General features: G+C 35.9%; 1 protein-coding gene across 1 annotated transcript in view; it reads left to right on the top strand.

Moving 5' to 3' along the window:
• SCAPER (S-phase cyclin A associated protein in the ER) overlaps nucleotides 1–18,387 on the top strand; it is a 170,569-nt gene that overhangs the window by 68,991 nt on the left and 83,191 nt on the right. The window contains exons 21-22 of the mRNA XM_076348457.1: nucleotides 7,584–7,720; nucleotides 11,987–12,052. Coding sequence (XP_076204572.1) covers nucleotides 7,584–7,720; nucleotides 11,987–12,052 — 203 coding nt within the window. The remainder of the gene's footprint in view (nucleotides 1–7,583; nucleotides 7,721–11,986; nucleotides 12,053–18,387) is intronic.

The following is an 18,387-nucleotide window of genomic DNA, read 5'->3' as shown; positions in this document are numbered from 1 at the left end:
ATAGAAACGTCAATAATTAAAATCTTGATTTTGAGAAAATAATATTTGAATATCCATTACTTTATAACCTGTTTCTTCACATATGAAGCACTTAAAATAACTCTTATTAATGGTAAGAGGTAAATACCTTCCTTATTTTGAATCTTCTCCATATTTTGGAGTGGATCATCACTTGTGGTATTATAACAGTATTTGATCACAAACATTTGGTCTCTTTATGATTAAGCGTTAATGACCGTTTGTTTTTCAAGCTGCCATTGGTTATAATGTTGAAAATTTAATTTTGCATTTGATATAACTCAGTCTGCTTCAGCATCTGTTTTCTGTATTAAATATTGTCCTAGGCTATGAGGAAAAAAATAAAATACTGAGGAGTTTTGTTGAAACATGTAATAAAATCATGAACAAATATTCCTGTGGTAACATGATTTAGAATTGAACCTTAAAAACCTCTACAAAATCTGGCAAGTACATCCCTCAAGTGATTATATACAAGTAAGAAACCATTATTCCTGACATTGGTAATAAATATCGAAAACATTTTTTAATTATTTGCTACAGTTACAGGATATTGTTTATTTTGAAACAGGTAAAGATGTTAATCCAAAAGATATATGTAGGCTTCAGAATAGTTACCTATTGATTTGCTAGAATATATTACTTATGTACCTTATGTTTATACAAAATACTCGGTTTGCTATTTTTTTGGTGAAAATGGTAAATGAATGACAGCGATTATTATGTGATATATGCTACTAAAAGTATTTCTTTATAATCTTTCTCATGTTTATTTTAATGCTGATGTGGGAGGGCAAGTAAAAACAAGTGTTTGGAAGTTCTGAAGATCAATTTTAGATACATAGCTAGAGTCAGATATTTGTCAATTTGCCTTGGTCTGCAAAATTGGGTTAGAAAACTTCTAAGAATGCCTTTTCTTTCCAAACTTGGGGATTCAAGGTTGGAAAGAATATAAAAATAACAAGAATAAACAGTCTTTACGGTATTCTGGCACTTCTGTTTCAGTTCTGGCCAGAAGCTAGAAATACAGAAGGGAATGAAAATGAAAAATAATAGAGGAAAAAAACCTATAAACTTTTCAGATTCCAAGAAGGTCAGTTTTTGGCTCAGTTTTTTGGGTGAAGGTCTAATAGCCGGAAGGGTTTCCACTTACATGAATTGGTTAGTTTATACATAATGGTAACATAGCTAATCAAGCACTGTGTCACACTCTGTATAAAACAGACTGTACGTTGGAAAGGCCAGGCCTTTACATGCCTGTTGCTAGACAGTGGGATTTCACTCCAGTGCTGCTTTGTGGTAGCACAGGACCCTCCAGACCTTATAGAAAGCGGCAGAAAATACTTGATATACTAGGTGATGATCCTGGCCGCTCCTGCCAGCGACTGACTGGCTTCAGACTGGAGGATTTTCAGAGCCTTCCTTCCCTGGCTATTACCGCTATGTATTAGGAGGAATATTGTGCTTCGTGAGAGCCAGCAAGAAGCAACGTGCGCGCAGGAGAACAGAGGATCTTTAAGTTATGACTGCCCTACAGGAACAAACGCCAGGCTGTGATTTTCTTCTCAGCTTGAGCAAATACAGATGCTCTACTGCAATATTGTCCTACCTATGCAATCTCGCCCCAGGCAGAATTCATAAAAAGGCAACGCTTACTTAAAAAGAAAGGAAAGGGAAATAAGTATTTCTGTCATGCTCACTCCTAATTTTAGAATGAGGAAATTTTGTTAGGAAGAATTCTGTTTGGTGTGTTTTACATCACAATTTAATAATGTTACTATAAATATTTGCTGAGTCGTGAAATGAATAGTAGCTTATATGTAATACAGAGAGCCAAAAGTGTCATAGTCAAAGGGATCGGGTAGGAAAATAATTTCGCAGTTGTGTTCTGGTTTGATAAATACTTACGTATCCAGCATTTCATCTGTCAAGAACCGATACATGGATGTTGTTGCTGTAATCAGGACATTAAATGGGGAGAGCTAGACCAAGAGCATTGGTCTTGTGCATGGGTATTGTGTGAAGAGGGTGTCAGTTAGGAACTCTATTCTCCAGCTGTTGTATTTTATATAGATTACCGAGGTTCGGAATCCAGTTTATGGTATGATTTTCCTTATCCAAACTGAAGTGGACCGTACGCAACTGTATAACATTTCAGCATTTTGTAGTATTTGCTATGCTTTTAATGGAAACAATTTGGAATTATGTTTGTTCTGGAGTCTGAAAAATTTACTTTATTTCAGAGAATATTGATAGTAATGCTGTAATTCTTGTTGTCATATAAGAAAAAGGGGTGTAATTCAGTGTATAGAGAAAAACTTTGTGTTTAGTGCTTAGTCAACTAAAATTACCGACTTGAAGATACAAAATAAACTGGGTAGTTTTTCTGTTTCAGGCAGTTGAATGGTACTAGGGAATAACCAGCAAGAATGTGACTTCATGGGTGACCTTATTAGTTTTAGCTATAATGGTTTTGGCAATAGATGAGGCCCATCTGTTGCATTTGGAAAGCTTCAGGATTCTCAGTACCTAAAAGTCAGGACAGTTGAGGATGGAGGGAGAAGAGAGGAAAAGCAAAGACATTTTTTGTGGATAATCTAATTTCGATTTTGTCTGCTTTGTTGTGGCTGCAGTTTTACATGTGCATTTAATGTCAGTTTGTATCACCTTGTTTGTAAATGAAGTACTGAACCTTGTACAGGAAATTTATTTTGGTTGTTCTAAGAATGTCTTCAGTGTTATATAAAAATTATTAGAGGTCTGGATGGCTTGATTTTTAAAGATCTCAAATGGCAAGATGTGTCTATACAGAATGCCATTAAATATCAAATTGCATATATTTACCAGGTTACTTTTAGGTTTCATAAGGTTTTTCAGCAAGAGACAGTCTCCTTCTGAGAAACAGGTACAATATACCTTGTGATTGTTAAAAACAACCTTTAGTTTTGGTGAATGCGTGTAAATAATACTGGAGAGAAATAGCAGGAATGTTTCTACTCTAATGCATCACTGAGCCATCACCATCCGAGAATACACAGAGGAATATATACAGATGATCATGAAGAAATATATCAGCATTCAATTCTTGTTTCCATATTTTGCAGCTGTACATCACAGTGTAGTACAGACTAACTGCTCTTTGTGGGACAGATTCTGCCATCTTCATGAAAGTTGATACCTTATTTTGTGACATGCTTGATCTCAGCTGTGCAACTTAAAGGTTGAGTTATCAAGTGTGAAAAATGATGGCAGAAATCTGATACGTAAAGACCATCACAGCTGGTGCTATTTTAATCCTGAGATAAAAAGTATTGTGTTAGTAATTTTGCTGGTTTTGTCCTACATAAATCTTTTGTCATACACAAGTCTTTAAAACAAAGCTTTTGAGAAATTGCGCAGCTAAAATTGCGATCGCTAGTATAGAAACTGAAACTGCAATGAACATTTTTAGTAGATGTGAATACAGATCTTAATAACAGAAGCTTTCATTAGAAAAGAACCTTTACTTAGTAATGCTTTGCATTTATAATAGCCTAAAGTCTCCAAAGATCTGATGATTTACTAATATCTGAGGGTTTGGAGTGCTTACCAGTCAGAATGTGCTCAACATAGCACAGAATCAGGCCAGTAATGCCCCTGCCCATTGTCGTAAAAACAAACACCAGAATGCCTCTATGGAGAGGGTAAATTAGTCTTAGTAATTCTCACTGCATTTAGCATTTACTTATATAAAAATAATAATTAAAAAAGTAAAAGGCTTTCAGGAAGACTTGAATAGATTACCCAGTTATTTTGCATTACCTTTATTAGAAATTAAAAAACCTGAAATTTAATAATTTCATTATTGCTTGAATATAATAAGCATTCAGAAGATGAAACAAGTTTACTTTCTAAACACTGCACTGGCTTTGCTCACTTTCATACACTTACAGCAATTACTTTTTTGGTATGTTAACCTGCCCAACCAATGGTTGTGCAAGTAAAATTAATCATGAATTTAATTATTTAAAGGAGTGGACATGTTGTACTTTAATGTGACTCAGTGGATTTGAAGACCTTTATTTTTTCAGGTAACTAGTAGGAGCTTAATAAAATACGGGAAAAAATATTTTTACACGGCTCTGAAGCAAAATATAGCAACAGCTATCTTCAGATGTCAGTTGTCATTCAATACCAAGCTATTAGTTATACTTGTTTCACACCTGAATGGTGTAGATCTGCCTACTGTGATAATCCTGCGCTTTGATCTGTACCTTCAAAAAGTGACTTTTTGTGACACAAGGTATTATTATTCTAGTCTTACTTTAATGAGCTGTATGTATGAAGTCTGATATTAATCCCAACTGCCACACGTGAAAGCTGAGAACTCTGAGAAACATCGTTCACGAAGGTGCTTGAGTTCACGTGAACAAAATGGTTTGTAACCATCCTGTGTGCTATTGACAGCAAGACCTCTTTTGGCCCTCACAGGCTGATAAATGAATGTGCTTGTTGAACCCTGTAGTTCTCTTCGAGTCATCTGCTAAGCCACAGATGAGATTAGGAAAAAGAGATGAGTGTCTGCTAAGGGGATACAAGGCTTTGTCTCACTCATTTCTGCCTAGCAGAAGCCTGATACCATGTTTGCAGTTGCCGTCGTGCAGCAGGAGGACGGCAGGCTGACTGCACCTGGATGGAGATGTTCTGCCCCTTTTGTAAGGTGGTGTCCATTTCAAAGCGCAGTGTTAACTTCATTTTGCTCTGCTCTCGCTTTGAAGGATATAGTAAATAGTTTGAAGATCTGATGAAACAAAAAAAGAGTTTCACTGTTGAACAAAGATTTAGAACTATAGTAATAGTCCTTGTTAGTTTTGTATATTGTCGGTGCTTCATCTCACTCACAAGACATGAGGTAATCTAATGGTAAGTTATAATGCTAAGGTGCACTAGTTCAATTTGGAAAGCAGGGATGTACATATCAAATCCCACTGAAATAATTAATATTTTTTTTTAATAACTGAGCATCCACAAAAAGTCACCGGTTAAGTACCCTGAAGTGTGGTAGCAAAGCAGGAATAGTGTCAGTCTGTTCTGAGGAAATCCTTTCTTCTCTTACCATTGAAAAACTCAAAACCATCAGTTTCCTGTGAAGTTTGAGCCTTATGACCAGGTGGTTGTTTTTTAAAAGAAAGGTTAAGGGAAAAGCTATTTTTAAGTAGGTGTTCCGGGATACATCTCTCGGAGAAGACAAAAATGAACTGGGGTTTCATTAACCAGCACTGGGATGGTTTATGTTCTGGGCTACTACAGATCGGTTAAGAACAAACTCATCAAAAATGGGGGTATTTTGCTAGTCTCATACTACTGAATCATGCTCAAAGGGGGGCAGCCTTTTGAGATACCTTAAGAAAGCTTTCCTTTAAGCACTTCTTGCTAAAATTAAATGGATAATATTAAGGGGGGAGAAAAATGCTTACAAAAGCTGTTAGAATTACTGTTACATATGGATATGGCAATATCCATGGTTGGAACAACTTGGACAATACATCGGGGGGAAAAAATGTTCAGGTGTACTGGGAGTTATACAGGGTAGGCGGTGTAGCCAAGTTAAAGTCAACGTTACTTTTAGAATTTGCTTAGATTATTATGCTTGATTTCTTATGTCTAATATTAATTCAGCATTCATTTTGCATTCATATGATTTAAAATAGAAATTTCAATTACTATTTTGATCAAATATATATATGGCTAGGTTATATCATGCTGCAATGCTTTACAAAAACTAAATGGTCTTTTTCCAGGAAATCTCACAGAGATTTATTTTGTTTTCAACAGGCATAATGTTTTCCTGAATCAGTGAAAGAAAATATAGGTTGTTTTCTGGAAAATATTGTCTATAAATTTTTTAACACTTCACCTTTTACTTTTAATTTGAAGGATACTTACCAAAAAGGAAGGAATAACCACATCTGATTGTGGCACTAATCATTTTCAAGGATAAATTATCCTAATAAGCAATGGTGACCTATACTTCATAATGTGTTCAGTATTCTATAAGAAAACAAATCTAAAATAAGCCTCAGTATATTAAAAATGTGGTAAATACATTCTAATAACTGGCGTTAAACTAGTTGTTTATTGTTATTTGTAAAAATAAACCTGATACATTTGGCTTTTGTAGCCCAGTAGTACGAGCAGCCACAGTGCAATATGGAGATACGGTGTTCACTTGTTGCGAATGAGGTATTTGTACGAGAGTTTTCAGTAGTGTGAATGTGTCTGTTAGTCTTTTACTGTCATAGAAGGACGTTGCAGTATCGTGCAGAACATGAGGTTACACATATTTTTCAACCAAAGTAGACTGAGGACATTGTAGTGGTTTAAGTGGGTCACTTTTAAAATTGTGTTGATTAAATTTGTGTAAGCTTCTTGCGCTGACAAGGGTCTGAAGTACATTGATAGTTCAGAAGAGGTTAAATTCAGTAATGCACATTTAAATGGAAAAGTAAGTTCAGAAGGGGCACGCAAGAGTAGAAATCCTTCTTGGTTGCTGAAATCTAACGCTGCATAGAGTACTTTGAGTAAATTTCTAACGAGAGAACTGAGGAAAAATAAGGCAGTCAACAGTTTAGCAGCTGTGCGGTTTTTTAGGGTTTTTTTTGGTTTTGATTTTTTTGGGTGTTTTCTTTGCATGTGTAGTTTCTGGATAGTCCGCTGGTCATCGGAATTGTTACAAGCACCTACATGTCCATTCATGGATAGCATAGGTTAGTCAAAATTGAGAACAGCTTTAGGGGAATAGCTTTGTTGGTTATTCATCTCTAAATTATAAGTATTTATTTTAAATGTAGACGTTGAACTGCATTGGGGTAGTCTATACTTCCACTGAAAGTACCTCTGAGGAAATAGGAAATTTCTTGTAACATTTTTTAAAATCTTGAAACAAAGCTTTTATTTAAAATCACATGGTGTAATCACATTCCCTTTTCTTGCATGCCATTATGTCAAAACTGTACTATTTCGTAATTAAAGCATTTCTTCTGTGGGCAACTGAAATTTTACCAATACTTTATTTAAATGCAAATTTGTTAATGTGAGAGGAAAAGTAATATTCCCATCAATAAATGTTAATGTTGTAAGTAGTGAATAGTATCAATGTTTTTTAACAAAAGACAAGTTTAGGTTTTCAAGGAGAGTTAAAATCGTAAACCAGAATTAGTTCATTTAATATAATGAGTTACGTTGGTAGGGCAGGGCATTGGTTTCACGTGGCTGTAAAAGGCAGCTTGGAGAAGAGAGAGGATGTCAACTTGGAGTTCATAGCTGTTAGGTAACAGTTTCTTGAAAAAGCGGGACAATATTTATTCTCCTTTGCTTCTCTCAGTAATTATTCTTCCTTTTCTCTTTGTAATACCCGTGATGTATTCTCTCCAGTATGAAATAATCTCTTCCAAAATTTATTTTAAATTTTTTCTTCAGTTTCTTAACGTTTTGTTAAATATTTACCACTGCTGCTTCCTGGGAAGATAATCTCTGATCTCCATCACATACTGTAAGATTAAGTATTATTTCCATATTTCCTGCAGGAGCACCTGTCATTAAAAAAGTACATTGTGGATATTGTGATTGAGAGTTCTGTTCCTGTGGAACCATTAAAAGATGGAGAGGAGAAACAAAAAACTAAAAAGAAAGCCAAAAAGCTAAAGGCACGGATGAACTCCAGGTAGTAAAAATTTATTTTTAATTTTTTTTCTTTAAGCTTTGTTCTAAACTTTACCTTTTGTCCTTTAGTATGAGTACAGTGGAAGGCTGAAAAAAAATTTAAAATTATTTGCTTTGGGAGTGTCATGAAAATAACACTGATGAGCCTAATTTATGGCCACTTTCTCTGATTGAGAAAGAAAACTGAATATCGATCTGGAGCCCTTGGTTTCACCTGTTAAGAGCTTTTCTCATAATTGGATGCTAGTGCCCTGCCAAAACTGTAGCCTCTTCTAGCATACAATAGCATGTTTAAATTTGTGTAAACCATGCCTATTTTTCTTTCTAGCTATTGATTTTTAAATGAAGTATCAAAGAAAATCAATAGCAATCAACAAATAGAAGTCAGCCTGCTGTAGTGTCAAATCCCATGACTAAATTTAATCATTTTCTTGTTGCCTGTCACAACAAAAAGAAAGTTAAAAATACCTTAAAATGGAAAGTGAGTTGTCAGACCTGCAATTTGTTATTAGTCTAAAAAGTGACATCTGCAAATCAGTATGATATGCAGGAGATCATTATATCATGAACTGGCAGTGTCAGTCTTTATAGCTGAATCGTCCCCAGCTGAGGTTAATACTTAACTGAATATTATAACAGATTTTTGCATTTATCTCTAAAAATACTTCTCAGAAGGTAAGAATCATTGTTACATATTTCCTCTGCCTTGTTTTTAAGCAAGAAGGGTTATAGATAAGAGAAAAACACCCGAATGGATTTTTAGAGCTACAGTAAAAATGAGATGTTTTATTAACTCATAATAGTGCTAATAATGGCACATTAGTCTTCAAAACCACAATACTTTTACAATGTATTACTGTTTCTGATTGTTTTCCTCTTTGGGTGAGCAAATCCACTGTCCAAATACCACATTAGAAGAGACTGTTGGAACTGGATAACATGTTCTTCCAGGTTTCTGATTGCTCAAGATGCAGCGTTATTCATATTACCTGTTGATTTAATGCAGTTATTGCGTCCAATTTTAATTCTTTCTCAAGAGCTGCTTCTGTTGAATTTAGTCAAAGATTTGTCAGACCTGGGAATACAAGTTCAAATAGCAATTTGTTACTGGCACTGATAGTTGAAAAACTTTTTCAGAACATTTTGAATTCTTATGTGTCAGACTGCTGGGTGAGTCAGCATATTCATCATCAAAAATTATAATTAAAACAGTAATAAAGGGGCATAATTTTACAAAGGTGATATACTATTGAAAAATACAGTGAAAGTTTCAAAATCTAAAAGGGAGTTGTATTGGCGAGACATGAAATTCATGTCCATTAAGCTTGTTTTTAGTTTTAAAGGGTGACTAAACTTTTCAATGGGATTACTGTCCTTGAAGATAACCGAGTTAAATTGAAGATTTCACCATGAGTTTTCTAATGTTAACACAAAAGACTTATTAATAAAAATGTCCAGTACCAATATGAAGCAAAGGTTGTTCCATGGAATTTCAAACAAAATATTGATGAGGCGAAAAAAAAAATCCATTTGGGAAATTAATTTTGGCCATGCAAGTCTTGCCAGTCTTCTACAGTTACTATAATTGACACTTGAGTAATAGTAATAGGCATAGTAAAGACAAATACTGCCTGGATGTTCCTGCATGTAAGCTAATTACTGGTGAGGTGGGGAGGTTTTCCATGTTCAGAAAATGAAAGAGGATTATCTTAAGTTATGTGGCTAAAGCAATAACATCAGAATTACAATATGAAATACTAAATTAAATAACTTAGGTAATGTCTACTATGTTTCTGCCCAGCAATCTGGACAGTACTACCACCGGATGGCTGGGGGTTTACCGCTCAAAATCAGCTCAAAACTTAGGTGGAATATATAGTTCAAGTACTTAATAATTGATTTATTGAGGATGGTTTGAAGGTGAAGAGCATTGATGTCGATAATTCACATAGTTTCACAGATGTTAACAGCAGATTACCTACAAACCACGTTTTAGTACATATTTGCAACTATTCCTCATCTCTAGAAAAAGAAATAGTTATAACAAACCCCCTTATATCTCAAGACTTGAAATTATACATTCATTTCAGTTTCTAGGAAGCTGTGATATTTTAAACTTGAAAAAAATAAGTAACTGCATTCAAATAGGTTCCTGTTGCTCTCCTGAGTTTCTAGATCTTAAATCACTATTACAATATCAAAGCAATGAAGGGCAAAGGTGAATGAGGGGACAAATTGTGATCAATGGGTTATTAGATATGTTGAGAAGTTTTGTTAGTCTTATTAATAATATTTATAACCCTAAGCCATTAAACTGGTGCTATAGTAACAACTGATATATAGCGAAGTAAATTATCTCAGGTTAACATGTATGAGCTGCTATCAGAAAAATACTTTGGTACCTGCATGGCAAAAGGAGGCTTGATGAAAGCTAACCTCAAGCAATAGAGGTGTAGTTACCAGCTAGGAAGTACATACGGTTGAGATATGCTTTGCAATGGGTTTAAAGCACTCCAGTTGTGTTCGTTTAGTAACAGATATTTTAAGTGATTACTCATGTTTGACTGACTTGTCTGTACAAAACTGAAAGCTGAAATGTGTTGTTTCTGGCTAAGAGGCAGGAAAGAAGGCAAAAGGTTAATAAAGTAATCTCACCTTCATGTTTAATACTAAATTCAGTTGTGATTAATAGCTTTATTAATGATCCACAAATCTGAGCTAGTGGTAATGTAACAATATTTGCATGTAGCATAAGTTGTATAGGTTAAGCAAGCCGAGGGAAAATTTGAGTAGCTTTAGAAAACTTGATCCACTTGGGTGAACACAAAATATAAAGAAACGTGCAGTATATGTTATATGTATCTGAGAGAAATAATAGGAATTAAATCTTTACTAAATCTTTTTTTTTTTTGCAGTGCAGCAATGAAACACTTTTCCCATTGGAAGCCATTGTCAAAATCTTAAATTTGAAAAAAACAATTGGACGTTTGTAAAGTTGGCAAGAATGTCAACTGTGACAGCAGTTAATATTCAGAATACCTTGAAAATTAATAGGAAACACCATTTTTATGGGTGGAAGTTGCCCTGAGGCAGGTTCCCGCCCCCCCCCCCCCCCCCCCCCTTCTGTCCTGAGGGGCTTTTGGCACTTTCCTCTGGGGCTTGTTACGGGTGCTCTTGGTAGAGACAGACAGATCACATACCTAATCACAGATTCAGTCCAGCATGCCAGTTAAGTTTCCTTTGGGGGTCTGTACAGTTTTTTTTGAAGAATTTTCCAAGCCATGAATGATGTTGTCCCCTGTTCATCTGAGAACACAACCTCAAGAGGCTTGATCTCCCTGAAGTCCCTAGAGATCCGTGTTGCATCTGTGAAGTCTTCATTTCAGAATAAAAATTGAAAGAGCAATTTTAATGGATCAAATGTTTTTAATAGCTAAATGCTGCCTGCTGGATGTTTCTTCATCGCAGGGCCCTGTCTCTGAGAATTGAGTTTTTCTGCATCGCTCTAGTGTCTGGATTAGTTTTACTTTGTGTGTGTATGTGTTATAAAAGGTTACAGAATTACTACTGTGCATCCTGTTTTGGTTGATGAGCTGGTGATGACTTTCACTGGTTGGCACAGGCTGGCTGGAGTCAAAACAAGCAGTGGAAAAAAAAAAAGGCTTGTCTCCCGCCATACTTTTTTGGCATGTGGCCAGCGTAAACAATACTTTTAAGGGACTAGAGAGGTTTGTGTTTCTATTTCCAGCAGTAAAACAGTCATTTGTGGAGGTATTTACTTCTATGCTGTATGCCTAACAGGGTTCATTATGTTACAATACAGTCATTTACATAAAAAATACTCCTGTACCTGTAAATATAACAAATTATTTATATGTTAATTATAATCTTTGTGATGTAGTGATCTTCTGATCTGCACTATGTGTCTAAATTACTAATATTTTCATCAGATAAATGTGATAATTTTATAATAAGCAGTAGGTTACTGCAGTTGTTGTATATATCACTTGTACCATTTTCTACCATTTGGAAAGTCACTTAAATACACCACTTGTGTACGGATGTTACTCTAAAGTAGTCATATTAATCACAAATTGTTAATGGCCAATAGTTAAGCGTTAGTATGGATTATGACAGGGCAGAATTGACAGAAATGCCGTGCATTACTATGAAATAGAAAAAACCCAAAGGTTAGAATTATGTCGCTGGTAATACATGCTGTACGCTTTAGACAATAGTCAATAATAATTAATATTTTCTTCTCCAGGGCAAAGGAATATGAGAGTTTGATGGAAGCAAAAAATGCTGTCTCTGATTCCCCATTTAAAGCCAAGTAAGCATTTAACTTTATATATTTTAGACATACACTTTTTTCCCCCCCTGTCTGTAGCAGAATTGCTTCTGAAATTTCCAGTAGAGCAAGTGTGATAAGGTTCCCACTCAATATGGGGATATTGCCATCTTGAATTACAGATTGGTTTCTAATACCAAAGGTCAGACCTTTTAAATGCAATTTTTTCTGAAAGCACTGTATATCTTAAACCATGTAAGATGCAATAGTAAAGAGAACATATGCTCATCCTTTTCTTACCTGGAAGCAAGAAGGTTCCAGCTTTGTACTTCAAGACTGATGGTGAAAATTCAGCACTGGAATTCTGGGACTGAAAATCTTATGTTTGGCCTCCATTTGGTCAGAAACAAAGGTTCATATGGTGAAAGCACAGATATTTTAATGCACAGATGTCTTAATCTGGCATTGAGCTTTTTAAAGACTAGACCTTTTTATTGTCTAGGATGAGACACAGATGAAAACAGTTGGATGGTAAGATTAAAACGAGACCTATTATCACTCCTATCCTCCTCCTTAGTTAGAAACTGAAAATTGCTCAGCTTTTGCTTTCTGATTCCATTGAAAGTGGTTGGCAAAAGATGCAGAACATTTGGATTTCCAAAAAGCTTTTGATAAGGTCTATCACTAAAGATTTTAAAAGAAACTATATAGCTGTAGCCTAAGTGGAAATCAGTTAAAAAACTGAAAAGAAGTGGAGTATATATATGATCAATCCTTGCAGAATAGGGAGGTTACCGATAGAGTTCTGCAGTCCTGTGATGTTCAACATATTCACAAGTGACTTAGAAAAAAAGGGCAAGCAGTGAGGTGACACAGTTTGATGATGATGCAAAAATATTCAGGATAGTAGGGACAAGAGCTGATACTGAATGATAATTTTGAAGAGAGTGAGTGACTCGGCAGTAAAATGGCAGGTGAAATCCAGTGTATATTAAGTGCTACACAATGGAGGGGGAAGGCAGAACTCAATTATATCTTCACATACAAAGTGTGGGCTTTGAACTTACAGAAGTGATAGGTAGTTCCAAGATGATGTCAGCTCAGTAGTCTTAGCAGTTAAAGGCAGTCCTTTGTTAAAATTATTTAGAAAGGCACAAAAACAGAACAAAGAACGTCATTATGTACAAATGCCTGGGTCATCTACATCTTTTGAATACTATGTGCAGTTCTGGTTCTTCATCTCAGAACAGATATGCTAGAATTGTTAAAGGTTCAGAGAGAGCAGGAAAGGAAATCAGTAATAATTTCTGGTATAACTTCTGTATTAGAGATTAAGTAAACTAGCACTTCTCATTCTGGAGAAAAGTGTGATAATGGGAGAAGGTTTTAATGGGGATATGTTAGAGAGATCTGTGAGGCCATAAATGGCATGGAAAAGATGGGTGTTGATTGTTTGCTGTCCTTCCTGGTATCAGAATGAGGGAGCACAGAATGAAGACAGAGCCAGGTTCAAAAGAAACCAAAGACAGTGATTCTTAATGCAGTGTGTAATTAGATGTATGGAAATCATGCAGATGCTAAAAGTTTACCTGCAGTTCTAGGAAACTACATCCAACCCAAGAGATTCCTAAGCTGAAAATGGTGACAAGAAACGGATTAGTGAAGGGGATTGTGCATGCTTGTCCTGTTCTTAATGTTCCTGAGACATCCATTTACAGTTTGTTGTTAAACAGGGTAGCGGGCATGCCTTTCTTACAGTTGTGCTCACAAAGTCTGTGGCAGGTCAGTCAAGAGGCTGTGGTGTCTCAACAGCTGGATTCAAATACCTTCATCCTAAAATTACGACTACTTTCCAGGCTGGGGATATTTGTCTTCAGACTGAGGTAGTAACCTGTACCAGATCCTGTATGTTTTGTGGTTGCTTCTATCACTCCTAAATTGCTGCTATACTTGAAGGTAGCATTTTTTTATCAGTTACTGTTGGTTAAGATGTTCAGATCCTTGCTGTTAGGCTTCCTTGGTTGGATATACAACTAGCCTGTATGCCTTATCTTTCATGTAGTCTTTTCAGTAGTTTGAAAACCTGCTGCTGAATCTCAGTATGTATTTTAAAATCATAAAAATCCATCACTGAGGTTTGACATAAGAAAATGAAACATCTCCACCAGATGGCACACCTGCATAAACACATTGGGGAAGAAGGTTCTGTTGTTGGCTTCGTTTCTTAGTAATCAGCACTTCAATTTTCAAGATTAGTTTCATGGCAGATTAAGACTTTTAGATTTGTAGCTTCTGTGTTTTGCTTTTCTTTGCTACCAGAAAATAAAAAATTAGGGTCTAGTTGTCAGAAAGTAGAAATGTGGGGCCTTTGAGTGACTCTGAAAATACTGAGAAGCTGTAGTGCTTCCACTTCAGTTTCTTTCTGACTTCTGACTATCAGTGATGTAATTTGGTCAGTTGTGTCTCAATTGCAGTGCAGCAGAAACTCAGAATTTTTGGTAATCTCTTGACTAATCCTGAATTTACCATTTTAATTTCTCTTTACTTAATGAAATGCTAGCGTGCTTCAGGCAGAATCTTCTGTTCCTTCTGCTTTCTTATTTTCCTCCTTTATTGCCTCTGTTAGGGCTGTACCCTTTTAGATGTGAACTGGTATGATGGCCACTGTGTAGCTCACTTGTCATCACAGATCTTCTGGGAGATTTCTTCTGCAGTCTTCATGTAGAAATCTAGTGATCTAGCTGATGCTTACATCTAGACTTTTAGAACAGAGTTTCAGATATAGTTATTGTTTTCCAAAATTACACAACTTTTTACCTACCGTCTGGGCTCAAATGTTTGCAGGCTTCTTTGATATCGAGGGGGTAGTGATGGGAGTGCTAGTATGAACCGACTTTTTAAGAAGAAATAGAGGACTGAGTCAACCAGAAGCCCAGTTTATTTCTATTAAAATTTGTTTACACAATACATGAAAAAAATTGAAGAAGGATAGGGAAGGGTAGTTTTCTCTCTCTCTTTAAAGGAAAGGATGAGAGGACAAGAAATTTCATGAGGCAAGAGTTTTAGCCCAGACCATATCTGTTTACATGGAAAAACATATACTTAATACAGAAAAAATTAATAGGAAAACACCTTTTTAACAGAACTAAGTATAGGATCCCATTTAACCAAGAACAGTAGGAAGAAGAATCAGCTGAAAGAAACAAACAGTAGTAGATCTCCACTGAAACATTATGACATTAGGAAGCTATGAAAATAGTTAGACTATTGCCTTTTTATCGGGAACACAGTGTACTGTGCTATGAGCTAATATTAACTGCTACTGTACCTGGCTGAGAGAGCGCAAACTCTTGCCAATACTAGGAGTCTTAACAGCTATCTGACACATGCTCTCAGGAGATCTGCGAAGTTACTGAGAAAAGTCACGTCACAGAATGAAGTGGGTAAAAAGTGAGAGTGCTAAATGTGTTCTTTGTGTCAAAACAAAAGCCAATACTTTTTGTTTGTTCCTGAGGAAGGTTTGAGGTATTCAGATTGGAGGGGAAGTATACTAATGAACAGAAAATACTTTTTAACTTAGTGGGCTGTGGAATTTAAAAATGAAAAAGTTTTTTTAAAATTCCATTTAAAATGGGACACAATTGGTAGATTGATTTATTTGCTTAACAGAAGCGAATGTGTTTTAGAATGAAATCATTAAATATAACTTATGCTTCCTTGCTTACACCACATTTGTTTACTCCCTCCTCTCCTCCCAAATTGATTGTGTCTTTGCAAACAACTAAAACCATTTATGGAATGCAATTTCTTATCTGATTTTAGTTCTTAGTCACGTTGTCAGTTGTTACAGAAGAAAGACAGAACCCAGAATTAGTCTTTGGCAGGTAAAAAGCCTTTTTAGATCACCTTTAAGATTAAGCCACCTTAATATTATGAGACCACTGATTTCCTGCTGCAGCTGATGGATTGTTTCAGTAGTTCTTGTTAGGTTTGCAGATTTATAAAACCTTTTGCACTAAGGAAGCACTGATCCAAGTGCTTTCTAAGCTTTACATTGGTAATACACTAATATCAGTAAGCAGACAGGGTTGATCCTGCTTTGGTAGACATGGTATGTATACCTTTTTCAGTTTCAGAGTACTGAATCTGATTCCTGAGTGGGATTGTGAAAGGTTTTAAGTAGTTCTTTTTAAGAAGATGTCTGTTACAGATTTTTTTTCTTTTTAGTATCTATTAAAAAAATTGTGTCCCGTAATGTGCAAGGGGGGAATAATTCCAAATACTGCCTTGTTTGGTAGGTATTTTGCTCTCTGAACTATTTCATGTGGCGAGAGGGACTTTCAAGGAAAAGGAGTATGTACGTTCTCACCTGGGGGCAGCCAGTCTGTTGCTCCCTGGCCTCTCTCTGCTGTGCATTAACTGGTTGGTCACTGGTGGCACTTAGGTCATTTGATAAATGCTGGTGGACTCTTGATGGATTTGTAGTATTAATTCGTATTCTCTGAGAACTGATCTGAATGAAATTATTTAGAGTCCAGTCCGTTAAGTTAGCCTGTCAAAAGGTGCGTTGGTGATGTTTTTTTCTGTTCGCAGCATTCTTTGGTGTCCATCAGAGCACATTTTTAAAAGGAAGGAAAATGTTTTCACAAAATCAGTGTTATTTACATGTACTTAGTATCTTCTAATCCAAAGGCCGTATATTTCAGTGTTAAAGCAATCTGCAGGTAGCAAAGTGTAATTGTCATCCTTTAATACAAGCAGGGAAAGTAAGGTAATGAAAGATTACCATATGCCTAAAGGGAGTTAGCAGGATTGCAGGACAAAAAAATTTAACTCCCTAGTCTAATACTTTAGCCAGTCTCTCCTCATGCAAGAAGGAATTGGGTTTTTTCACTTTTTCTTTTTACTTTCCCTTTTTTTTTAAACTATGTAAAGGGACATTTCAGATAGTATGGAAATGGGAACCACTATTATTCTGAAAAAGGACTGCAGCACAAAAAGAGGAGAGTAGGAAATGAAAAATTATTTCCTGTAAGAGTCTGCTGGAGAAAAGATGGGAATGTAGTGTGAAGTTTGTTCTTGCAGAGGCCCAAAGCTAAATGCCTTTAACAATACAGTTCTTCCTTATTTTCCCTATGGTGCATCAGTGCATTCACAAGATAAACTTACCTTGTAGGTTTTCTTGGTGTAGTAGGATAGGGTCCATTTAGACCAGTTATAAGGTATTATACCAAAATACTGATTACTGGGAAAAGATCAGATACTCTCTGAAGCTGGAAGTATTTGTGCAAAATTTAGTTTCCAAACAGCTATGTGAACTATAGAAGAGCCGAAGTATAAATAAAATAAAATTCAATTAAACTTAAATACCTGCTTTATGATTGGGTGGAGAGTAGATTTCATCTGCAGAGAATTGCTAGGGCGTTCTTACAGGTATTCAGATAAATTCAGAAAATTATAGGAACTTTTCATCATTTTCCAGGCAGCTTCCATTTCAAAAACTAAAGAAGGTGTGTGAAGCTGCAGATTTAGATGTTTCATGTCCAGCGGTGTTTGGGACTATGTCAAGATGTAGAATGGTGTTTTCCATTGTGCACCTGGAGCGATCAGAGTATGCCACATGTGCCACCGTGTATATTAATTTTACTGCAGGGGGTCAAACTGCAGGCAGTACAGAATAGTGCAGGGGCTGTACGTTGCTTTAAGAGGATACAGCATAACTCCCTGTTTCAGGCCGGGCAGGAACTGCCACAGACTTTCTCAGTTCTCTCCAGGCACAGGCTGCATCAGGAAGAATTGGGGCTGTGTGTCTGGCTGGCATCTGGCCGCCCTCGGCAGGAACGTACGGGAGGAGTAACCGCTCCTTCCGTACAGGAACTGCACAGAATCCAGCGCTCTGCCAAGTCGTACTAATACTTCCTTGCATACCTTCAATGTACAGCCAAGAAATCATGGATTTAAATGTGGAAGTGCTGAAATACATTGATGTTACTATTTCAAGGCTTTTTTTCTAGAGATGAAATGTGGCCTGTAAATATTAACAGATCTCTTTCCTTTAGCTTATAAAATATATTAAACCTGCTAAAAATATTTAGCCCATGCTAAAAAGAAACCCTTAATTCATACAATACTTTGTTTAATTGTGTTTATGTATTTGCTATATAAACCTTTAATATGAATATCCCTCATTTTCCCATTTGCAGTGCAAAAAGATCAGATAATGTATTTGTATTTGCTGAACATACTATTTATTAAAGTTTACGTTATGGTAACATTCCAAGACCAATCCGTGCCTTGTGTCCTTTATGATATTTCTTCTGCATTCTGAATTATCTGTTTGTGGGCAATACTAAAATCTTAATTAGCGAGATGTAAAT

Source organism: Aptenodytes patagonicus, chromosome 10, assembly GCF_965638725.1.
Source record: "Aptenodytes patagonicus chromosome 10, bAptPat1.pri.cur, whole genome shotgun sequence".
Taxonomy (NCBI): domain Eukaryota; kingdom Metazoa; phylum Chordata; class Aves; order Sphenisciformes; family Spheniscidae; genus Aptenodytes; species Aptenodytes patagonicus.
This window is presented reverse-complemented; position numbering and strand designations above follow the sequence as displayed.